At 33.2% G+C, this 25,802-nt stretch overlaps 3 protein-coding genes across 3 annotated transcripts; 1 reads left to right on the plus strand and 2 right to left on the minus strand.

Annotated features, from left to right (window-relative positions):
- Positions 1–325: 325 nt before the first annotated feature.
- On the minus strand, positions 326–2,371 carry LOC142541943 (putative ubiquitin-like-specific protease 2A). Its single transcript, XM_075648387.1, has 7 exons — positions 2,287–2,371; positions 1,876–2,021; positions 1,419–1,666; positions 1,174–1,341; positions 948–1,079; positions 786–867; positions 326–699 (listed from the first exon to the last, which is right to left on the minus strand). Exons 1-7 carry the CDS (start codon positions 2,369–2,371, stop codon positions 577–579), a joined length of 984 nt encoding a protein of 327 aa, XP_075504502.1. The 3' UTR covers positions 326–576.
- A 12,358-nt stretch (positions 2,372–14,729) lies between these two features.
- Positions 14,730–15,708, minus strand: LOC142541610 (putative ubiquitin-like-specific protease 2A). Its single transcript, XM_075648100.1, has 4 exons — positions 15,586–15,708; positions 15,360–15,491; positions 15,198–15,279; positions 14,730–15,112 (listed from the first exon to the last, which is right to left on the minus strand). The coding sequence occupies exons 1-4, from the start codon at positions 15,681–15,683 to the stop codon at positions 14,990–14,992; spliced, it is 435 nt and encodes a 144-aa protein (XP_075504215.1). The 5' UTR covers positions 15,684–15,708; the 3' UTR covers positions 14,730–14,989.
- Positions 15,709–20,881: 5,173 nt separating this feature from the next.
- LOC142543204 (calmodulin-7-like) lies at positions 20,882–24,886 on the plus strand. The gene is made up of 3 exons (XM_075650312.1): positions 20,882–21,112; positions 21,836–22,205; positions 24,621–24,886. Exons 1-3 carry the CDS (start codon positions 21,037–21,039, stop codon positions 24,697–24,699), a joined length of 525 nt encoding a protein of 174 aa, XP_075506427.1. The 5' UTR covers positions 20,882–21,036; the 3' UTR covers positions 24,700–24,886.
- Positions 24,887–25,802: the final 916 nt, after the last annotated feature.

Below are 25,802 nucleotides of genomic sequence, written 5' to 3' on the forward strand. Positions count from 1 at the left end.
ATAAAATAGAATAAATGGTAGTTGAATAGATATTTTGTTAACATTAGGGATCGATTGGGCTTTTTACATCACAGGCAAATAAACAGAGTCTTGAGTCTCAGGACAGATATTGTATTATTGATTTTCTTTAAAGGAAGAAGGATTTTTATTTAATATGGCTTCGAGGTCTCTCTCATTCGTAAATGTTTTTTTCACTACACAACTCAACACGAGATTCAAGCAAGCAATTTTTGAAGTAGAGTGCTACACTTAAAGTGTCTCAATGGTAATTGATGTGAAACTGAGAATTTGTACCCACACTTCAATATTGCAGTCAAGAATTCTTGCAGTTTACAAATGACAACAAAAACAACACTATGTGTATGTATGCACGTTAACTAGAAGATGTCATTCCTCCTCATCGCTAGACTCAATTTCGAGCGACTCCAACTTTTCATAAAAACCCTCTAACTCCTCCTCGCCGAACCAATCGTTTCTCATCTGCGTCGAACCAGCAACAACAAACAACGTAGCGCCACCATGTTACGACATGATTCGCGAGCTTGCATCAATGGACAAAGTGAAGAAATAAAACATTTAACTCACAAAGTAAGGGTAGCCTTTATTGATGCTCAACTCTTGAGGAGCACTCTCCATGAAAAGATGTGTATAGTACAGAACAAAAACACCACATTCCTCACCATTTCTCTGCTGTGGAACCTGAATTTCAATTTTTTTTTTAAGAAACAGAGAACGTATTACAGTTTAAGTCATTTATAAACGTTCATACTCGAGGACATTGCTACCTCGGGAACCAAAAGGGGAATGTCATTAATCAGCTTTATGTTCTCATGTCTATCCTGTGTTTCGAATATGTCCACGACGAAACTGTGAATTGTAAAAGCATTTTAAGTGAATCATGAAACATAAAGTGGGCATTTTAAAGTATCATCCATACTCAAAAGTACCTTCGTATAAGGGGCTCGAGTCTCATAGGATCCAACGCACGCAGCGAGTCGAGCAGCAGCATACATGGAGTCCTGGTTCCGGATTTCAGGCTTTCACCAAAGTGACACATGATCAAGAGATACCAGTGAGACCTAATAAAATAATGCATTGATTAGTCCGTACCGAATGGGACGCCCTTAAGGGCAGGCAGGCAATGCAAGGTTTTGTTGTAAGAAGGTTGCATACCACATGACAATGGGAACAAAAACATATGTTTTCGAAAATATGTTCTCCTTCTTGATCCAAGTCAGTACCCTATCTCTAAAACATTCGTTATTGTACATGCAAAACCATAGACAGTTTAAGTATGTGCACCGGTCCCTTTTCTCTTCTGGAGTATCCATCCATATTCTCCTACAAAATCACCAAATTTTCGCAAAACTATATATATATCTTGGACTCAATGGCATTGTAAATTGATAAAACCATACCGGAAATAGCGATCGAACACGTTGTCATACAACCTTCCGCGTAGGGCAGATTTTATCCTCGGAAATCTCCTTGGTAGCCCAAGAGAACGAAAGTTGTGGGAGACATCATTCCAATCACTTGAGACAGATCTTTTTTGTTTACATTTTCTATGAAGGTATGCACGTCTATTTGGGCACTCGTTCGGAATCCTTTCAATGGAAGACCCATCTGAAACAACCACATAGATCACGAGTCCACGGCGTTGTATCTTCTCAACAAACAAAAACAGGAAAAATAAAATTTAGAGATTTTGCTAAGCAAGCCCTTTAATTAACTCAAAAGTAAGACGATGAAACAGTGAGCGATTAAATCGATTCAAAGACAAAGAGGAAATCACACATCAGCACCACAAATCGATTCAAAAAGAAACAGAACAAGCCCGCATTTATGTGAAGAAGTAACAATCCAAAATCAAACCAACACGAAACATAAGCGAAAAACGAGCAATGCACAGATGTAGGATTCTTTTAATTTTTTTAAAAAGGTGAAAAGTTGAATTAAACCATCGTCCCGATCTTCATTCTTTGCTCCTTCGAAACCCTCGTTGGAATCTTCATGAACCCCTGGATTCAAGCAGCAGAAGGAGTTTGCTCAGTGAACTGGAAGTAAACCACGACATGCAAACATGTTTCCCGTGGCCGTCGCAGAGAACGTCGAGGAGGTGGTGGTTCTAGTTACGGAACGGTCGGGAATAATAAAAATAATAATAATAATTATATAATTTTTAATTGAAAAAAATCATTAAATCTTTTTAAAAAAATTACAGAAAACATATTAATCAATGGGAAAGGAGGACTGGTTTAAAAATGGACCTTTATTTTTTTTTACCTGAAGTAAATGACAAAATCTTGATTAAATAACATGGGGGCCGCTCCCCTTTCACCCTTCTTCGATACACATATTTGATCTCCATTTTACAATTTTTACTTTCTCCCTGAAAATGTATCTGGACACGAAGTTTCACCGGTTCATTCCATCCTACATGTAAGAGCACTACCCCATGATAGAATCAAGAGTCCAAATTTAGCCACACATACATGGAGTCCACTAATTTTTTTAAAATCACATATGTGTGTGAATCTTGTTCATCCAAATTATGTGGGGACACAGCCCCCACATATAGCATCGACCTAACCAGTTTCACCCACTATTGTTAACTAGCTTTCCTACACATGCGTACAAAAATAAATATTTTTCTTTTTTAAATTGGAAGTAGAAAAAATATTATATCTTGAAATTTTAAAAAAAGTGTTTTTGTTAATTATTTTAATTTTAAAAAATCTAACAACAAATAAGCTATATAAGCAATTAATATTTCACATTTTCTCCATCCGTTGGATTTTCATTTATTATTAATCATATTAGCGGGATTAGTAGCTCTCTCGTGAGACAGTTTCATGGATCTTTATCCGTGAGACGAGTCAACTTTGTTCATATTTACATAATAAATAATATTTTTTTATACAAAATAATTTTTTTTCATGGTGACATCCGTCTAACGAAAATTTTTGTGTTGTATTAACCTAAAATCCAAAGGGGTATCATTAAATACCGAATCTTGCGTTCTATAGACATATTTTAACAGTGGTTTCAAAATTTCCCATTTTTTGTACGATCCCGCGGTTCGATATGATGAACGTGTATTGATCTCCCGATCTTCTCATAAGATTTATTTCAGTCAAATGGACAAGTAACGTTAATTAAGGTCACATTTTACAATAAATGAGAATAATACAAAATAAGTAGGATATAAAATAGAAGATTTGATTATTTAGCCTTTCATTTTATATGTTTTTTAGGCAATTTATCATTATTATAATTTGGCAAAGACTTGTGTGAGACCGTCTCACAGGTCGTATTTCGTGAGACAGATCACTTATTTGGGTTATTCATAAAAAAATTTACTTTTTATGCTAAGAGTAATACTTTTTAGTATGAATATCGGTAGGGTTGACCCGTCTCACAGATAAAGATTCGTGAGACCGTCTCACAAGACACATATTCTTATAATTTATACCAACCTACAAAGTAAAGGGGTAGCCCCAAACCGACCAATTTCCAAGTAATATGTCTTACTATCGGATCTCATTATCCAGAAAGAGTTCTGGCCCAACCAATTGAAAGCCCACGCTATTTAAACATTGTCATTGGGCCATTGGACCCACCTCGTATGTAAAATAAAAATATTCTTGGCAAATATTTACGTAATATTGTCTTGTTTAAATTATAAAAGATATAGCATAGTTGAAATTTAAATGTCTACAAATATTAAGGGTGCTCATATACATTATTTAAAATATAGCATAAGATAATTTAATACAAGTATTTGTGCTAAAAAAAATTTTGACCCGATAGATTTAGCTCAGGTCCAATAGGATAAAATTACTTGACGAAGCCCAAAACAGTGACAGATGAATCCCGCCAGTTATCCAGAGAAATTTTGAGCGAGTAAAATAGAGGACAAGAAAAGAAAATCGTGAATATTGGCAGAAATTGGAGGAACTCTCCATAGGTGAAACAAAAGGAAAACATCAGTAGATTGAGAAAACACGTCTCAACACTCCAGAAACTTGCAATCACACTGCAAAAATCTCTAAATTTTATGTTCAAGTTTTTTTTTTTATCAATTTTCAAATGCTTTATGCATTTTTCATTCCTGTTTTTAAAAAAGTTTATTGTAAATTTCCATATTTTGTGAATTCTTCGTGATTTATGAATATATAATCATGTCAGAAATTTATTTCTTAAACATTCAACTTTATTTTTATTCTTGTCCTTTGTTTTGGTGAGTTTAATAGCTTAACATATGATTATTAATGATTAAGTTTGGAATTCATAATCATTTTGTTCAAGATGTTAGTTTTTTTTTTTTTTTAGTGTTTACACAAACTGATTCACTTACACCTGACACGCCCACAAGCTACAAATTTTATATGAGCAAAAATTGGCATATCCGGTGAGAGAAAAATGTATTCCGTCGAAAAGACGAAACAATCAAAGAAAGTGAAGGGAGTGGAAGTTCCAACAAATTTTGAAGAAGATAATGTTGAAAGAGTTGCACATGAAGTTCCAGTTCAAGATATGATTTAATCATTTGAAGGCCAAATTCATGGCCATGAACATTTAAGGAAACTCATGTGACTAAATACACGAGAAAGTAATGTAGGAATTATATGGGTCGATATTATGACAAATCGGTCGCCTAGATTTCACAAACTTTATCTGGATTACATAGATATGAATAACCCATATCCTAAGGGTTATAAAACGTCTGAATTCATCTTGTTCTCTGTACAAGACAATAAATCTTGCATATAGACAGATTCACTATCCAACATGGGGAGTTGGCTAATCTAGAGAATTTCGCCAACTTAAAACTCATGTTATTTTCTACTCACTCATTGGTATAACTTTTTTGGTATACCTCTTTGCCTAAAAATTATTTTAACATGGCAAGAAATGGAAAGGCAATTTCGCAAATTTTTTTTTATATAGAAATGAGCCAGAAGTGTAAATTGCTGATTTATATAGAATCACACAAAGAAGTGGGGAGTCTGTTGAATTGTATATTGATAAATTAAAAAAAATTTGAAAAATAGTTGCAATGTTTTCTTTCCAGATATAGAATTTATGAAAATAGGCCAGAAAGATTGAGTTTTGAACTAAGAAACAAGTTTTCAGGGGCGGAGTTCCGGGATTTCTTTGAGTTGACTACTAAAGTGACCAAATGTGAGGAATTACTAAATGAGGATCTAACTTCCAAGAAGTATTCTTATTTAGCTTCTATTCTCCATTTCTTATTGTATCTGCTTTTATATCTGATTGATTGCCTGTGATTTCGGGAACGAAATCGTATCTTAGGGGCGGAGAAATATAATGCCCGAGATTTGCTGTGTTGTTAATCTGAAATGATTCGTTAATTAATTGATGTGATTATAGACGGAACAGATCAGACCGGGAGAGCCGAAAAGAAGATTGATCTATGTGTGAGGATAAGCTCTCGCGCATATGCGCGACCGCGTCTCATATGAAAACTACTATTAGTTAATTTCCTATTAAATAATTGCTATCGATTTTTTGCTCCTCAATTTTTAAAATTTTGTCCATAAATTTTATATAATATTAAGATTGTGTCCGATTTAAAAAATTTATCTCTTATTTCTACAAGGACTCTATTAAGAGATGCACCTTGAAGAATGAAATGGATCTTGCACATAAATAACTTCGTGAGGTGTATTTAATTTAGAGTTTTAATTACTTAAATGACTTTTTCAAACGATATATTTTTATGGATTTGATAGATTTTTATTGACTTTTACAGAATCTCACAGATTTATAAACAGATTTATGTGAATTCATGTAGACTTTTTTGCAATATTTTTATAGACTTTTGTGAATTTTTTTTAAAGAATTTAAAAATTTGTACTTAATTATATCATATTATTTTTTATTAATTTCCTTGAACCAATAATTAATTAACATATATAACATATTCAGTTTAAAATATTTTTTCAAAATTTATATTAATAAATGAATTTATTTATTTAAAAGTTAAATCATTTAATTCTTATATGTGTATATTTGTGGGTTTGTATGCATGCTTATAAATTTTTTTTAAAATACATCAATTGATTAATCTGTAAATTTGTTTTTAAATTGATAATATACATGTGAAAAGAATATTTGTGTGAATATAATTTTGTATAAAAATATCATAGCTTACATATTAATTGAAATTGAAAATGATAAAAAGAATTTAAAAAATCGTGGTTGGTGCGAGGCTATTCAATTATTAAGAATTAAGCTATATTTTTTTGGATCATCTTTTATTATTACTGCATATTACATTAATTTGTATAAATCATAAATTAAAAATCACAAAATCAATTATGGAATTTAAAATTTCCTATGATATTAAAATAAAAAATTATTAAATGAACAATCAGCCAAAAAATGAAAAATAAAAAAAAAGAAAGATGAAAATATATATAGAGATATACTTCCAAAATTTGAGAGAGTAATAGAAATAGAGGAGAGAAAATAAGAAAAGAGATAAACAGCTTGTGTATGAGTTAGAAGTTTTAAAAATCCATCCAAATCTTTGGGTTGAACCAAATACAATTTTGACAATTTATAGTTGTACTTTAGGTTTTAATGTTTGTATGTTGATTAATTCCATGAAGTTATTAAAAGTGTATTGAAAATTTGAATACCTATAAACTTTTATAGAGTTTTTAAAAGTCAATGTTGAATACCACTTGACTTTTTAAAACTCTATAAAAGTCTATTTTGAATACCACTAGACTTCTATATAGTATGTAAAAGTCTAAGTTGAATACATCTAGATTTTTAAAATCTATAAAAGTCATTAAAAGTCAATATTAAGATTTTTATATAAATCCGATTTTCCTGGATACTGTGGTTTTTTTATTGATTATTATGTTTTTTTAATCTTTCCATTAGAGATTTATTCGAATTAGTATTTCGACTTTGAGAATTAGGGGTTTTATGAATTTGGTATTTGTGAAAAATTAAAATGACGGGTCTTTTTTATTTTAAGTTTTTGCACGAAATTGGATTGAAATTAGGGATTCTATTTGGTTTTAGGAAAGTTTTGTGGACTTGATGTGACTTTTTATCATTACTTTTAACCCTTAAATCGAGAGAAGGACCAACTTGATCAAAATTTTGAAACATTTAGATTTGACCAAATTGGCTCTTCCGTCGATTTGAAAGTTAAAACTAATGGTAAAAAGTCATGTGCCATTCATGTCTCCCAAAACCCCCTAAAACTCAGAATATAATTCCTATTTTCAATCCAATTTCGTGCAAAAATTTAAAGAAAGAAGACTCATCATTTTAAGCAACAAAAAGATTTATTCTTCCTAACAAAAAATGAAATTTAATCAACATTAGCTGCCACAAAAATTTAGTTAATCTACGGCTTAAATTTTCACAAAATTCAAAATAATAATTACTTTATGTCCTCGTGCGTGCCTAGACACAGATGTCTAATGATTATATTTAGACCAATTCTATTTTATGTGATTCAATAATAACAATTGATTTTAACAAACTTATCGTGCTAAATTTTAATATAAATATTTATATTATATGATTTTTGTCTTAAATATTTAAAATTAACTTACTAAATATTAATTGGATATAATAAAAATTAAATTATTAATATATATACACAAGCATATATTCATCATTAAATTATGGGAATAGGTCTTATGTGCAATACGATCTTATTGATATATATAAATTATATGGGTCGACCTGATCCACATTTGTAGTGAAAATAAATACTTTGATATAAAAACAGTATCTTTCACTCAAATCATCATATATTACTCAATATACTTTAGATATAAAAAAATAATATTTTTCGCTTAAATCAATATAGATTACATAATATTTATATATAAAATAACAAAAAATTATATTTTACAGTGAAATATAATACTCATGCCATAAAAAGTAATGCTATTCATGAGTCATTCGGGTCGGAAATCCGTCTCATAAAATTGTCACATAAATTTTTATATAAATTATATCGCTTCAAATCTAAAAAGATTATGTGTTTATCTACTTTAGAAGATAACTTAAAGTCAAATAAGCATCCTAATAAAGGATAATTAAGTAAGAAAACACCAGATATTCACCAAATAAACCTTACTTAATTACTGTTTAACTTATACTTCTGTTAGCTTATTATTTTTAATTTTCTCTTTTTTTAATGAAATTTATATATATAATAGAATATATAAATAAAAAGTAATAAGTACATAAGTAAATATTCGGTGAGACACGGGTACAAGTCGGCAATTGGATTTTATGATCCACCTACGAATAGTTCTGAAGTGTACTTAAAAAGTTGGTGGAAATTCTTGTGGTCTCTTTCGATACCCCATAAAGTCTGTATCTTCTGGTGGCGGGATTTTGCATAATATAATCCCTACATCAGGTAATCTGCTGGTACATCATATCCCTACCATTGGAACATGTCCATTATGCCACTTTGCTTATGACTCATCTAGTCACGCTTTGTTCTCATGCCCAGCGATCAGAAGTTGCTGGAAAGATACTAGTTATTGGCCATTTCTAAAGATAGTACGAATGATGGAGGTGTTTGATATTACTTTATGGATGAAGAGCAAACTTAACAGAAAGGATTTTGAATTCTTTGCCACAAGAACTTATGCAGTATGGATGGAGAGACTTAGAACAGTACATAACAATGATTCTAAGAAGAAGGGTATTAATGTCGAATGGTGCGAGACCATGCTCTGCGGTTACCAAGAGGCGAGAACATCCATGCTAATTTCAGCAAGCAGAAGAGAGAACATATATCATCACCGAGTCGATGGATAGCACCACCAATCAACCAATTGCGTTTGGACGTAGATGCAGCTTATAATGTCAATTCCAATCGATATGCAATCGGCGGTGTTGTGCGAAATCACGAGGGCCAGACATTGCTAGCTTTTGGGAAGCAAATTACTAAACCACCATCTATAGTAGCCGCTGAACTTATTGCAATTGAGGAAGGATTTCAAATGACTCAGACTCAAAATTTGAGGATAAACCAGATTACATCGGATTCTCTGATGGCAGTGCAAGCGACTCACTAGTCCAGCAGAGGACTTTGGATACACTGGGGCCTTTCCAACAAAGATTAGGAATTTATTGGCAACTCATGCCCATTTAGAATGAGAACATGTCTTGCGCACCGCAAATGGTGTTGCGCACTCGTTAGCCTCTTTTGCTATTTCATCTCCCTCACCTTTCGTGTGGATTTGTGGAGAGTTTCCTGTTTGGTTAGTAAAGCTTATAATCGAGTATCTTACTTTGTTTTGAATAAAATTACAAGTTTTTCTGTCAAAAAAAAAAATGAATGAATGTATATACACAAAAACACAAACTAATTCAAAATTTCTTCCTGTAAAAGAAAGAGCTTCTTCCTTCTCCACTCTTCACCATCACACACACACACACACACACACACACACACACACACATATATAATGAGTAGGTCTCTTGTGAGACGGTCTCATGAATAACCCAAATAACCGATATTCACAATAAAAAGTAATACTTTTAGCATAAAAAATAATATTTTTTTCATGGATGACCCAAATAAGATATCCGTCTCACAAAATACGACCCGTGAGACCGTCTCACACAAGTTTTTGCCATATATAATTGTATATATACATACATCACTGATCAATTACTCGTATATTTTCTGAGATTTCTACCCAATTCAAAGGTTTGTTTATTTAATATGTATATTTTTTGAATTACGAAATATATATTTTTATTTCATTTGTTTCTCGATTCACTGTTTCATACGGTAGATTTTTTGAACAACTTGAACACAACTGTTTTGAACAATCCTATTATCAAAGTTTTTCTGGAATGTTCATGAAATGTTAAATTCTATTTTGTTCTATTAATTTGTCCAAAATATTCCAAATTGCAGTTTTAGTGATATAAGTAGGTCAGTGTATTCGTTTAAACTTTTTTTCGTTGGACTATTGATATGATGTCGAAAAATTATGATATAACACTGAAACTTGCTATCATGTCCGGCTTATAAAATGAAAATAGGGAACAATTTATTGGAGTAAAACTGCAAATTTAAAGTTTCTTGGACGAAAAATAGACTATGGACAATCCATCTAGATGCAATTACTTGAGCTAAAAGATTTCTGATTATTTAGTACTTCACTGATAAGTAACTAATTATTGTTATTTTATTATTTTTATTTTTATTATTATCAATCAGGAATTCAATAGGTAAAATTCCGCAAATAACGAGGAGAAATAACTAATTTTCCAAAAATATTATTATAGCTATATAATTTAAAAAGGAACGTTTCGGGGGTAGCAGATGGATTCATTGCCTATTTAATGAATGAGAACTTCTTTTGTTTCCTTATAATTCGATCAAAACTTTAAATTGCTTCTTCGACTTGAATTAGGATACTTTGCAACTGGTAAAAGATTTCTGCGAATGATTGAAGGGAGACTCAAGAGTCCGAAAAATATCGTAGCAGGCGAAAATATTGATTCGCGGCCTTCAATGGTTGAGTTATCCAAGTATCTGAAACCCATTCCTGTGAAAACTAGAACCATTCGCCAACAGATATGGCCGCCGCCTGTTCTTGATTCTCCGGGCGTTTCGAGTCGCGATCAGGATAACAATCATTATCCGCAAGTTTTGGGTTCTGAAGCAAGTGTACAGCCTGATCTTCTTGATTCTTGTCGAGGTTCGAGTTCTGGGGAGGAGGAGAAGGAAAAGGAGAAGGAGAAGGGGAAGAAGTTAGGGTCCGGTGATGATTCTGAAAAGTTGAAGCGAAAATTAGAGGAAACTGAGAATGGGCCTGGAAGGGGTGATAATAAGATTCAAAAAACTGATTCTGGGGTGGATTATCCAAAAAATACGGACACGGATCATGATGGAGAAACCAGAGAACCAGAGATCGATATCAGGAATTCAACTTCATCCAGGGTGCGGGAGGGAAGTACAGATGATCAACCCGCGGATATCAAAAACCGGGTAACCTCTTCTCCTGCGGCACCGAATACCCCCAAAATATACGCTTGCAGTTTCTGCAGCAAAGCGTTTTCGAGTCACTTGGCATTGGGTGGCCACAAATCGAGTCACAACAAGTTCAAGATGGTAATCTACAACGCCATTGATCACAGACGTAAGAAGCAATATATCACCAATACATGTCATCAAGAAACTGGCAAAATTGCTTCGAGTGAGAAAAATATTGCAGCAACCCCAGAATCAGTTGGTGATGAAAGAACACACACATGTAAGATATGTTTCGAGAAATTCCCATCTGGCCAAGCTCTCGGAGGTCACCAGAGACACCATTGGTCTGGTAATATGCCGGAGCAGAAGACACAATCTGCTACTAAAATCTTGGATTTTGATCTTAATGAGTTGCCTAAAGAAGAAAATGAAGATCCTTCTTCAAAGTGTTGAATTCCGTAGGTCTGTGAGGTACAGTGATGGGTTACTTTTATTTGTTTTTTCTGGTTTCCCTTTTAGGGTTTTGGCTTGAGTTAAACAATTAATCTATGCATTGAACTGGTTCTATGTTTTGTTTTATTTTTTTTTTATTCAACGGGTTCGAGTGTTTTATCTAAATCTAAAATAAATTTAATTTCTCAAGATTATCTGGGTCTTGGGGTTTCACTCTTAAGATCAAAAGTCAATTGGTTTAAGTACTCTTTCTTTTGCACTTGCGTTTTCTTTTCCATATGGAGAGTATGAATGCAGATACTTTCACAAGTTTTTATATGATATTCTTACTGATTTTGTAGTTATGGAATCATAGGAAATAGGAACATAGAAAGATATGTTCGATCAAGTTTAGCTACTTTTAGAACATACTTGTTCCAAAATACATTAGAAGATCGCTGACATATAGATCTTTTTGCAATGGAGCTTGTATTATTTTCCAACAATTCCAAAGCAACTTTTGGCTATCTTGAAATTCACGGATTCGAATTGCATTATTCCATATTTGATTCAAGTTTTATAATAGTTAGAGTTAAAAAATAGTACCGTTTATCTTTTAATTTATAATCTCGTCTTTAATCATTTTATCCATGAAGAATTCAACTATGCCATTAATTTCACTTCTCTAAATACTTTTGTTTTGACTCAATTTAGAATTATCCATATTCAAATTATATTTATTGCGTCAAACCATTTTGAAAGATTTTTAATTCCTTCTACCAATATATTAATAGTAAATCTCTTAGGAGATTATCTCACGAATTTTTATTTGTGAGACGGATCAACCTTACCGATATTCACAATAAATAATAATACTCTTAGCATAAAAAGTAATATTTTTCATGGATGATCCAAATAAGATATCTATCTCACAAAATACGACTCGTGAGACCGTCTCACACAAGTTTTTGTCATGTATTAATGATGTTGAAGGATGCAACCTTGTATACCAAACTAGTTTATAATATCGCATTATCGGATTGAAACTGATGCATACAATTTTTTCTATCAATTCAAATATTTTCTTATTGGAACAAAAAGATTTCTGATTGGTAATTGTATGCAAGAAGAATTTAATGTCCGCGTTGGTATAAACAAATATTAATTCATTAGTCATGACCCGTAATCAAAAGTATTTTCCTTGGACGAGCCTTTTGAAATTTCAGAAATTATCCTCAAAAAAGAAAATTCAGAAATCAATAAAAAAAAGGAGATACAAACATTATCGGAACAAACATCACCATGAATTCTAATATAATATTGGGAATACTGTAACAAAATTCTAGTAATTAAATCGTTATGTTGAATATTTACTAAATAAATTCAATTTTAGTAATTTTTAGAAATAGTTGCATTATTTTAGCTTTGTTAGATATTAATTGTGACAATAATATTCAACATTGAGAATTTTTTGACTTATAGTTAAATTAATTAAATTATTTGTTGTTATTGTTGAATTTATTCGGTCTTGTGAATATTCAATCATCTTAGGATTTCGAAGAAAATTTGATAGTTGTTCAAAGTCGGTTTTGTATTTTGAGACTGGTAATAGTTTCAAACTAATGTTTTGGTTGCATTTTGTTGCACAACAACTATTGATATATGCGTACATTGCAACCTTGATTTTTAAAATTTTTGTTCATGGTAATGTTTGTTTCTTTTGAATGGAATAAATTCTAGCTAATGAGCAGCTAGACTCCTCGTGGTGGTGCAGCAGTTGGAACATTATCGGAAAATGTCGTCGGAGCTCCTGTTCACGCTGGGGAACATGGCTGGAAAACATAAAGGACTTTGATCCTTACTCAATACGCCACAAATCAACCAAAGAACGAAGCAAAAATCGAACCAAGAAGCACACACTGAGACAGAGCCGCCAACCGTGATTGAATGCTCTGTTTTCTTCCGATTTCAGAACAGGAACGGAACATAGAGCTTGGGGAAATAGGTTTTTGGGTTTTAAGCTTCATCTCCGGCAGTTGGTGGCTCGACTCTGCGGCGGCAGTAGCTGGAAGAGGAGGGCGTCGGGCAGAGGGTTTGTGGATGGTTTGTTCTTTCTTCCTTTTGGTAAGCATATATATAAATATGTATTGTGTAATATGATACTGAAAATAGTAATTTGAGCTTAGTTATTATTTGTATTTATTTAGTAATATTGTGCTTTTTAATTTTTTATGTATTTTATATTGTTTAAATATCTGATATTTTAAAATATTTATTTTTAACATATTTTTAAATTTATTTGACATAATTAATTATTTTAATTAATCAACACAATAATTATTTTAATCATATCAAATAAATTTAAAAATATGTATAATTAATTATTTTAATTAATCAACACAATAATTATTTTAATTATATCAAATTATCGAATAATAATTTTATATTGCCTTATATAACAAGAGATCGATACCAAATGATAGTAATAATTTTCCTTCCGAGATTCTTTTACTAGAACTGTGTTGTTGTTCTAGATTTTGGATTTTTGTTTGAATATCTTTTAGTGTTCCAATAATTTTTTCTTTTTTTTCCAAAGATTTTTTAAATTTTACGTGATATATAGTATAACTGATTGTCATACTATACCATCTTTTGTATCTCTCTAAGATCTCCGGAGAGTTTAGATGAATCTGATACTATTTTTAGGAACATGTTATCTTGATTCATAAACTTATCTTAGGCTCTGATATGTCTCTATTTGTTCATGATGTCTAATCTTGATTAGATCTTCTCCCATCAAATATTCGAAAGAATTAAAATAAATCCATTAAATAATTAATTTTAAACTTATGTTCGAATTCATACTTTCAGAAAATCTCATCCTCAAATATTTAATTACACGATAATAATAATTTTATATACTTAAATCGGGTTTGATACTATTTCATGGTCCAGCATACTAATGTCTTAATAAAATAGAATAAATGGTAGTTGAATAGATATTTTGTTAACATTAGGGATCGATTGGGCTTTTTACATCACAGGCAAATAAACAGAGTCTTGAGTCTCAGGACAGATATTGTATTATTGATTTTCTTTAAAGGAAGAAGGATTTTTATTTAATATGGCTTCGAGGTCTCTCTCATTCGTAAATGTTTTTTTCACTACACAACTCAACACGAGATTCAAGCAAGCAATTTTTGAAGTAGAGTGCTACACTTAAAGTGTCTCAATGGTAATTGATGTGAAACTGAGAATTTGTACCCACACTTCAATATTGCAGTCAAGAATTCTTGCAGTTTACAAATGACAACAAAAACAACACTATGTGTATGTATGCACGTTAACTAGAAGATGTCATTCCTCCTCATCGCTAGACTCAATTTCGAGCGACTCCAACTTTTCATAAAAACCCTCTAACTCCTCCTCGCCGAACCAATCGTTTCTCATCTGCGTCGAACCAGCAACAACAAACAACGTAGCGCCACCATGTTACGACATGATTCGCGAGCTTGCATCAATGGACAAAGTGAAGAAATAAAACATTTAACTCACAAAGTAAGGGTAGCCTTTATTGATGCTCAACTCTTGAGGAGCACTCTCCATGAAAAGATGTGTATAGTACAGAACAAAAACACCACATTCCTCACCATTTCTCTGCTGTGGAACCTGAATTTCAATTTTTTTTTAAGAAACAGAGAACGTATAACAGTTTAAGTCATTTATAAACGTTCATACTCGAGGACATTGCTACCTCGGGAACCAAAAGGGGAATGTCATTAATCAGCTTTATGTTCTCATGTCTATCCTGTGTTTCGAATATGTCCACGACGAAACTGTGAATTGTAAAAGCATTTTAAGTGAATCATGAAACATAAAGTGGGCATTTTAAAGTATCATCCATACTCAAAAGTACCTTCGTATAAGGGGCTCGAGTCTCATAGGATCCAACGCACGCAGCGAGTCGAGCAGCAGCATACATGGAGTCCTGGTTCCGGATTTCAGGCTTTCACCAAAGTGACACATGATCAAGAGATACCAGTGAGACCTAATAAAATAGTGCATTGATTAGTCCGTACCGAATGGGATGCCCTTAAGGGCAGGCAGGCAATGCAAGGTTTTGTTGTAAGAAGGTTGCATACCACATGACAATGGGAACAAAAACATATGTTTTCGAAAATATGTTCTCCTTCTTGATCCAAGTCAGTACCCTATCTCTAAAACATTCGTTATTGTACATGCAAAACCATAGACAGTTTAAGTATGTGCACCGACCCATCTGAAACAACCACATAGATCACGAGTCCACGGCGTTGTATCTTCTCAACAAACAAAAACAGGAAAAATAAAATTTAGAGATTTTGCTAAGCAAGCCCTTTAATTAACTCAAAAGTAAGACGATGAAACAGTGAGCGATTAAATCGATTCAAAGACAAAGAGGAAATCACACATCAGCACCACAAATCGATTCAAAAAGAAACAGAACAAGCCCGCATTTATGTGAAGAAGTAACAATCCAAAATCAAACCAACACGAAACATAAGCGAAAAACGAGCAATGCACAGATGTAGGATTCTTTTTAATTTTTTTAAAAAGGTGAAAAGTTGAATTAAACCATCGTCCCGATCTTCATTCTTTGCTCCTTCGAAACCCTCGTTGGAATCTTCATGAACCCCTGGATTCAAGCAGCAGAAGGAGTTTGCTCAGTGAACTGGAAGTAAACCACGACATGCAAACATGTTTCCCGTGGCCGTCGCAGAGAACGTCGAGGAGGTGGTGGTTCTAGTTACGGAACGGTCGGGAATAATAAAAATAATAATAATAATTATATAATTTTTAATTGAAAAAAATCATTAAATCTTTTTAAAAAAATTACAGAAAACATATTAATCAATGGGAAAGGAGGACTGGTTTAAAAATGGACCTTTATTTTTTTTTACCTGAAGTAAATGACAAAATCTTGATTAAATAACATGGGGGCCGCTCCCCTTTCACCCTTCTTCGATACACATATTTGATCTCCATTTTACAATTTTTACTTTCTCCCTGAAAATGTATCTGGACACGAAGTTTCACCGGTTCATTTCATCCTACATGTAAGAGCACTACCCCATGATAGAATCAAGAGTCCAAATTTAGCCACACATACATGGAGTCCACTAATTTTTTTAAAATCACATATGTGTGTGAATCTTGTTCATCGAAATTATGTGGGGACACAGCCCCCACATATAGCATCGACCTAACCAGTTTCACCCACTATTGTTAACTAGCTTTCCTACACATGCGTACAAAAATAAATATTTTTCTTTTTTAAATTGGAAGTAGAAAAAATATTATATCTTGAAATTTTAAAAAAAGTGTTTTTGTTAATTATTTTAATTTTAAAAAATCTAACAACAAATAAGCTATATAAGCAATTAATATTTCACATTTTCTCCATCCGTTGGATTTTCATTTATTATTAATCATATTAGCGGGATTAGTAGCTCTCTCGTGAGACAGTTTCATGGATCTTTATCCGTGAGACGAGTCAACTTTGTTCATATTTACATAATAAATAATATTTTTTTATACAAAATAATTTTTTTTCATGGGTGACATCCGTCTCACGAAAATTTTTGTGTTGTATGAACCTAAAATCCAAAGGGGTATCATTAAATACCGAATCTTGCGTTCTATAGACATATTTTAACAGTGGTTTCAAAATTTCCCATTTTTTGTACGATCCCGCGGTTCGATATGATGAACGTGTATTGATCTCCCGATCTTCTCATAAGATTTATTTCATCAAATGGACAAGTAACGTTAATTAAGGTCACATTTTACAATAAATGAGAATAATACAAAATAAGTAGGATATAAAATAGAAGATTTGATTATTTAGCCTTTCATTTTATATGTTTTTTAGGCAATTTATCATTATTATAATTTGGCAAAGACTTGTGTGAGACCGTCTCACAGGTCGTATTTCGTGAGACAGATCACTTATTTGGGTTATTCATAAAAAAATTTACTTTTTATGCTAAGAGTAATACTTTTTAGTATGAATATCGGTAGGGTTGACCCGTCTCACAGATAAAGATTCGTGAGACCGTCTCACAAGACACATATTCTTATAATTTATACCAACCTACAAAGTAAAGGGGTAGCCCCAAACCGACCAATTTCCAAGTAATATGTCTTACTATCGGATCTCATTATCCAGAAAGAGTTCTGGCCCAACCAATTGAAAGCCCACGCTATTTAAACATTGTCATTGGGCCATTGGACCCACCTCGTATGTAAAATAAAAATATTCTTGGCAAATATTTACGTAATATTGTCTTGTTTAAATTATAAAAGATATAGCATAGTTGAAATTTAAATGTCTACAAATATTAAGGGTGCTCATATACATTATTTAAAATATAGCATAAGATAATTTAATACAAGTATTTGTGCTAAAAAAAATTTTGACCCGATAGATTTAGCTCAGGTCCAATAGGATAAAATTACTTGACGAAGCCCAAAACAGTGACAGATGAATCCCGCCAGTTATCCAGAGAAATTTTGAGCGAGTAAAATAGAGGACAAGAAAAGAAAATCGTGAATATTGGCAGAAATTGGAGGAACTCTCCATAGGTGAAACAAAAGGAAAACATCAGTAGATTGAGAAAACACGTCTCAACACTCCAGAAACTTGCAATCACACTGCAAAAATCTCTAAATTTTATGTTCAAGTTTTTTTTTTATCAATTTTCAAATGCTTTATGCATTTTTCATTCCTGTTTTTAAAAAAGTTTATTGTAAATTTCCATATTTTGTGAATTCTTCGTGATTTATGAATATATAATCATGTCAGAAATTTATTTCTTAAACATTCAACTTTATTTTTATTCTTGTCCTTTGTTTTGGTGAGTTTAATAGCTTAACATATGATTATTAATGATTAAGTTTGGAATTCATAATCATTTTGTTCAAGATGTTAGTTTTTTTTTTTTTTTAGTTTTTACACAAACTGATTCACTTACACCTGACACGCCCACAAGCTACAAATTTTATATGAGCAAAAATTGGCATATCCGGTGAGAGAAAAATGTATTCCGTCGAAAAGACGAAACAATCAAAGAAAGTGAAGGGAGTGGAAGTTCCAACAAATTTTGAAGAAGATAATGTTGAAAGAGTTGCACATGAAGTTCCAGTTCAAGATATGATTTAATCATTTGAAGGCCAAATTCATGGCCATGAACATTTAAGGAAACTCATGTGACTAAATACACGAGAAAGTAATGTAGGAATTATATGGGTCGATATTATGACAAATTGGTCGCCTAGATTTCACAAACTTTATTTGGATTACATAGATATGAATAACCCATATCCTAAGGGTTATAAAACGTCTGAATTCATCTTGTTCTCTGTACAAGACAATAAATCTTGCATATAGGCAGATTCACTATCCAACATGGGGAGTTGGCTAATCTAGAGAATTTCGCCAACTTAAAACTCATGTTATTTTCTACTCACTCATTGGTATAACTTTTTTGGTATACCTCTTTGCCTAAAAATTATTTTAACATGGCAAGAAATGGAAAGGCAATTTCGCAAATTTTTTTTATATAGAAATGAGCCAGAAGTGTAAATTGCTGATTTATATAGAATCACACAAAGAAGTGGGGAGTCTGTTGATTTGTATATTGATAAATTAAAAAAAATTTGAAAAATAGTTGCAATGTTTTCTTTCCAGATATAGAATTTATGAAAATAGGCCAGAAAGATTGAGTTTTGAACTAAGAAACAAGTTTTCAGGGGCGGAGTTCCGGGATTTCTTTGAGTTGACTACTAAAGTGACCAAATGTGAGGAATTACTAAATGAGGATCTAACTTCCAAGAAGTATTCTTATTTAGCTTCTATTCTCCATTTCTTATTGTATCTGCTTTTATATCTGATTGATAGCCTGTGATTTCGGAAACGAAATCGTATCTTAGGGGCGGAGAAATATAATGCCCGAGATTTGCTGTGTTGTTAATCTGAAATGATTCGTTGATTAATTGATGTGATTATAGACGGAACAGATCAGACCGGGAGAGCCGAAAAGAAGATTGATCTATGTGCGAGGATAAGCTCTCGCGCATATGCGCGACCGCGCCGGGCTCATATGCGCGAGGCAGGCAGAGAACCTCGAGCATATGCGCGATATGGATTTGCGCATGTGCGCGAGGGTACCCGAGAGTTGTGAAGGACCTCGCGCATATGCGCGGAAGTGGTGCGCGCTTATGCGCGAGCTGCCGAGGAAGGAGTTGCGGAGACCAGTAGGTTCTCGCGCATATGCGCTGGTTGAAGTCGCGCATATGCGCGAGACGTGATGCATCAAAATGAAGCCACATATGCGTTGCCATGCAATTTAAATGAGAAACCAATTCATTTCCTCATCTTCCAGCGGACAGAATCGAGAAAATTTTCAGAGAAAGTGTTGAAAATCCTTACGTCTTTTATTTTAGAAATTTGAAGTTTGTGAAAGATCCGTCCATCAGAATTTGAATCCGACTTCAGTACTGTGTTCCTATCGACGCAGGCTACAATTGGACGTAAGTTTTCTTAAGTTTTGATATGATTTGAAATTATGGTATTACCAGAATCGGATATGATTTATATATGGTGTTTTTGATATGCTAAACATCGTATAATTGAAACCAGATTGAAGAACGGATACTGTATGAAATTGTTATGAATTTCAGATTAGATATGATTGAGATTGATATCGGATTGTGTTGTTATCGATTGTGAATTGCATTAATTGATATCGATTGATATTGTATTGACGAGGATATCGAGATTGTTTCGTTATGCCGTTGATCTTGAGTTAGATTCAGATTGATCAGATTCGGTATTGATTTGAGCAATATATTGATATTGTACTTCTTGATATTGTCATTGCCAGATTAATATTGACAGAATTCGAATTCCAGACTTGAACATTGTCAGAACTACAATTTTGAATAAATTATATTCGTAAAATATGATGGATTAATTTTAAGTAAAAAATAAATTTAAAATATATTTTTTTAAATAGTAATATTTAAGTGGTATAGATAAACGTGCATATGCATTTATCTAATGTAAAATAAGAATAAAAATTGATGAGTAGATAATATTATCTACAAATAATGAATGATAATATTAAAATTAAGACAAAAATTTGTGTGAGACAGATATTTTATTTGGGTCATACATGAAAAAATATTACATTTTATGCTAAGAATATTATTTTTTATTGTGATTATCGGTAGGGTTGACCCGTCTCATAAGTTAAGATCCGTGAGACGGTCTTATGAGACGGTATCACATGAGACCCACTCTAAAATTAAAATAAACTTGAGAGAATTCATAATTTTTAGGATATAAATCTGGATTTTTTTTTTAAATGCAATTAATAGAAAACTTGAAAAAGAAAAAGAAGAAAAATGAGAAAGTAAAAGTCGGAAAAGAGGAAGGCATCAGATTCTGCTTCCTCCCATATATAAATAGCAATAACCTTCAATCGTCAGTTGGCGCACACATCATCCCCTCTTTCTCGAAATTCAAACGAATTTTGTGCAATAAACCTGACATGGCGGAACAGCTGACGGGCGATCAGATCTCGGAGTTCAAGGAAGCGTTCTCTCTGTTTGACAAAGATGGCGACGGTCAGTAACTTAAGTAACCTGCAGATTTTCGTGTGTGTATATGTGGATTGTGGCGTATTTTTTCTGTTTTCGTTGTGTGTTTGTATAGATCTATGAAACTGTCCGTGTTAATTGATTTTCAGCTGATATTGGTGTGTTCTGCATTTGTGAACTTTGTGGTTGGAGATTTTTTGGGCGAGATATGTGGATCTTACGCCGAGTTTATGTGCATGTTGATGTAAGTTATTTTGTGGTGTTTATGTGTGAGTGTGTAGTATCAGTATATATCTGTTTACGAATTATATATGCGCGTCGTGAATTTTTGTGTCTTTACGGGGGAATTAGCTGAAGGATTTATTGGATTGCTAACGTCTCTCGGTTTTAGCTCGTTATATCAGTTAAATTGTTGAGAAAGAAATGTATTTTTGTGTGTCTGCTGTTGTCGATAATGAGGCGTTGTTCCAGATCGAAAGTTTGTTATTTGTCATAAGTGTTCTGCCTGTTTTCCTGTTTTGAATGCTTTATCTCTTACATTGAATTACGTTATATATATGTTACTTGATTTTGGTTATCAATTTGGTTGGAATGTTCAAGGAAACCTTTGGATTTTTCACATCAAGTCCTTTTCAGTCGTGGTTATTACTTATGGTTAGAAAAGATTAGTTATGGACTCTCCCATTTTGTATTCCTGCAATTATTGTTATAATTTCCATTTTACTGTAATTTGTTGCGAAATTCTGACAGGTTGTATCACTACCAAGGAGCTCGGGACTGTAATGCGCTCCCTAGGACAAAACCCCACTGAGGCTGAACTTCAGGACATGATCAACGAGGTTGATGCTGATGGCAACGGGACTATTGACTTCCCTGAGTTCCTTAATCTGATGGCCCGAAAGATGAAGGATACAGATTCTGAAGAGGAGCTCAAGGAAGCATTCAGAGTTTTTGACAAGGACCAGAATGGCTTCATTTCTGCCGCTGAACTTCGCCATGTCATGACAAATCTGGGGGAGAAGCTCACTGACGAGGAGGTTGATGAGATGATCCGTGAGGCTGACGTGGATGGAGATGGGCAGATCAACTACGAAGAATTTGTGAAGATCATGATGGCCAAGTGAGATCTGAAAAACCCAAAACTAAAATTTTAAGTGTAATTTTCCGAAACAGGAAACAGGCAGATAAGTTCGATGAGATTTGTGTCTGCTTGCTCGCTTGTTTTCTTTTTAAATTGTTATTTAAATGCTGTTTTTTTCTGTATTTTCTTGTTTTTCTTTGTTTACTATTTGGGTTGTTTGGTCTTCAACTATTTTCTTTCAACATTTAAGATTGCAAACTAACTTAGAACAAACAAATTCTAGAGCATTTACTTTTGCTTTAACCAGTCACTTATTGGTTGATGAAATTCATGTTCTCTAGTCTTTGTTTCTTTTTAGTTGTAAAATTACCTTTTTTTACCTAGCTGTAACTTGCTTTAGTGCTATAATTTTGGGCCCTAGTTCATGATCGTCTCTTGACACATTTAAGCACCTGCTCTCATAAGGGCTTGAGTCGAAGGAGGACCAAAAATACAACGAAAAATCTGAAAATTCACGTTGTTCAGACTTCAGGTATATCTTTTTCCCCTTCCGGAGTACAAATTTTGTCTCGCCTTGTTCCATATCTTTTCTGAAATTCAAGCCACTTGGGTGGTAAGCTCTTTGAGACCTCTATAATTGCTTTGCCTTCTACTCGTCTCAATCTTCTCATTTTGTGGCTTACCTTTTAGACCCTGCTTCGATATGTACTTTTCTGTAAAGAACTTGTGTATTTGCTTCATGTTTTCTCTATTTTCCAGTTTACTGCACGAAATTCTTCGTCCATCCAGCCAAATTAATCCTAGGATAAGCTATTCGCCTGACTAGCAACTTGTTCTAGGATGCCACTTGTATAGTGGCGTAGACTGAGTTACTTATCAAGACAATTCATGCTGCCATACTGGTGGTGCAGCTTGTCAACAAACAAATGTCACTCTACTTCGTATTTTACATTGGAGATCTGAATCTCCGTTGGGGTTTCTACCCATGTTTGTAGTCGACTAGTCGTCTTATCCTGGTAATTGTCAATTCTATTGTGTCATGCTTGCAAATATTTACTTTTGATTCTCATTAAGAGAGAGATATTAAAACTATATAAATCGTTTCATCTCAAGAAGAAGGGAAAAAAAAAAAAACTCTTCTCCCTTTATCCATCTTTTTAAAACCGCTAGTTGGATGTATAAAGAAGAAAGAGAGTACATATATGCTCTTGCTTTCTTTGTTTTCGTTTTCCCCTTTTTTACTTTAGTTTTTAGTGCAGCATCTTATCCTTTTGAAATCTACATATTATCCGAATGCTTGATCCCTAATCTTGGTATTTTTCTTTTGTATATTTTTCACTCAATTCAGACCCTATTCTTTGTACCTTTGATATCCTTCTTTGTACAATAGTACTAGCTAGAATCTCCAGCCTTCACAAACTGCCACTCATCTTATTCCCCTTTTCCACTCTGTCATCCGGAAATTTCAGTTCCAAAATTCATTATTGCATACATGATAGCCACAATTTCTTTCCTCTGAATTTCTGGATTATGTTATTGGAGAATAGCAATTTCAATGTGACGTGGATATTAATTTATTATTAAACTTGCAAAAACTACATCATTGTCATCATGGTTACTAACGTCTAAAATATTTGAATGAATTATTATCAAATTTATATTACTGGGCTCCAATGTCTATAATTTGATGGGCCAAAGGACAGTGTTTTGCAAAAACTTAAATCCTACTATCCGGGCTTCTAATTAAGCATTTGTTAATTTATGTGCCGTTTTCATATAATCGGGTTTGGGCTATAAGGATCATCTCCGTGGAGTCAAAATAACACAACATTATTATAAATTCTCTTGAAATATGAACTTCGTATTTCGTGAATTTACATCTATATTTATGTTGTATGTATGATATATAGTGCAAATCAGATGGTGTTTCACAAATTATTTCACTGACTGGTCTTTACCATGTACGCACTCTTGATTTTATATCACATTTTCGTGCCATTCACAACTTTTTAACGTCAAAACAAAGTTGATTTTACAATCTAAATGTTGCGAAGCCAGCCCTGAAGTTCTCAGAATTGCAATAATAGGTTGTTGAGGCTTGTTCGTGTGTATCACTCACTCACTCCACCGGAAAAGCAAGAGCAAGTTCTGATTTCTTAAAAAATTAAATCTTCTACCCGTGTTCTAAAGAGTGGTAGAGCTGGAAGCAATGCAGATTTCTTTTCTGTTTTTAAAGTCAAATAACATGAGCCTGGGTTTCGACTTTTAAGCGTTGTATATGAATATTTTATGCTGCATCTTAATCCACCATTTGCTGATATCCCATGGTTCCATTCCCAACATCTCATCATCTTATCTTACTACTCAAACGACTAACAAGAAGCGGCTATTCGAGATCGTTTCACATAACTTTAAGTACAAAGCTGACCCCCAAATAAATGTTGATTAATGCAGAATGCGAAAGCATAAATCGAAGCAAGGAGACGGGAACTCAAAGGAACGACGAATGAAAAGAGCAATGGTAGCAAGATAAGGCGGACGTGGGAGAGGATTCACCAATGTTCTATCCTCTAAGACTCGGTCATCTTCTTCACAATCGTGGTTTTCTGAGTTTGTAAGGATCTCCACTGCTGAAAACCATGCATACTGTATCAAAAGAGAGCTGAGGCTTGTATATGTTTAGAATAAATAATGGCAATAAACAACAGTGGTTTCTCTTTTTTTCCTTCTAGAAAACAATACTGTACGTTACACGTTTCATATCAACATCATGATTGTTAAAGCAACCTAAACCAAATCACCATTCACATTCGAGGATTAGAATTACCTCTTGAGAGGTTTGTAATGAACCGCGGTCACGTATTTGGACCGGAACCGATGAGTTAGACCAAGAGCAACAACAGGTTGAGCCGACCATCCTCAAACTCTACTACACTATCGAGGTTACAGTACTGTTGTTTTTGTTTGCTTGGAAAAAGCTATAAATCGCTGATGTTTATGAAGGAAGCAACTCATGAACACAAAATGTTAATGGAAGAAATAGATGTATGAGCTAAAATGTGAAATGTTCAGTGACATGGACATCGAGAAGATTACAGAGACAGTCCATCTCATCTGGTTCACTGGGGATACATCTCACTTTGACTTTGCCATCCACAATCAAAAACGGTGTATGACAGGATCAAGAGAATGGAGTCTGATATTTGGAGTATTTTCCTACATGGATCCATGAAATGTTATAGAAGTTAAAGCCATCTTAAAAGTATCACTACAAAAAAACGCTAATTTAGACGATACAACAAATTTAGTCGCTAATTTAGTGACGTGAGTTTAGAAACGTGGCCAAATTAGCTACTGTTTCAATATTCCGTCACTAAAAATAGCGACGTAATATTAAAAATGCCGCATTAATTACGTAGCGATGGTTTTTCAAATAATTATGTCGTTAATTGCGATGAATTTTTTAAATTCAATGTCGTCGCAATTTTGAATTTGGAAAATCCATTTCAAATTAGCGACAATTTTCAAAAATCCGTGGCATTAATTATTTAGTGACTATTTTTCAAATAATTCCATCGCTAATTGCGACAAATTTGTTTTAAATTAAATGTCGTCTCAATTTTGAATTTTGAAAAT

The sequence above is a fragment of the Primulina tabacum genome, chromosome 4 (genome assembly GCF_025594145.1).
Source record: "Primulina tabacum isolate GXHZ01 chromosome 4, ASM2559414v2, whole genome shotgun sequence".
NCBI classification, from domain to species: domain Eukaryota; kingdom Viridiplantae; phylum Streptophyta; class Magnoliopsida; order Lamiales; family Gesneriaceae; genus Primulina; species Primulina tabacum.

Coding starts and splice junctions, on each gene's coding strand:
- LOC142541943 (XM_075648387.1), bottom strand. CDS start 2,371: ATGGAGATCAAATATGTGTATCGAAGAAGGGTGAAAGGGGAGCGGCCC. Junction 1,667..1,875: donor TTCGCTTATGTTTCGTGTTG/GTTTGATTTTGG, acceptor TTTGTTGAGAAG/ATACAACGCCGTGGACTCGT. Junction 1,342..1,418: donor GTGTTCGATCGCTATTTCCG/GTATGGTTTTAT, acceptor GTGATTTTGTAG/GAGAATATGGATGGATACTC.
- LOC142541610 (XM_075648100.1), bottom strand. CDS start 15,683: ATGTACAATAACGAATGTTTTAGAGATAGGGTACTGACTTGGATCAAG. Junction 15,280..15,359: donor CTCGAGCCCCTTATACGAAG/GTACTTTTGAGT, acceptor TACAATTCACAG/TTTCGTCGTGGACATATTCG. Junction 15,113..15,197: donor TTCCCCTTTTGGTTCCCGAG/GTAGCAATGTCC, acceptor ATTGAAATTCAG/GTTCCACAGCAGAGAAATGG.
- LOC142543204 (XM_075650312.1), top strand. CDS start 21,037: ATGGCGGAACAGCTGACGGGCGATCAGATCTCGGAGTTCAAGGAAGCG. Junction 21,113..21,835: donor GTTTGACAAAGATGGCGACG/GTCAGTAACTTA, acceptor AAATTCTGACAG/GTTGTATCACTACCAAGGAG. Junction 22,206..24,620: donor GTGAAGATCATGATGGCCAA/GTGAGATCTGAA, acceptor TGATTAATGCAG/AATGCGAAAGCATAAATCGA.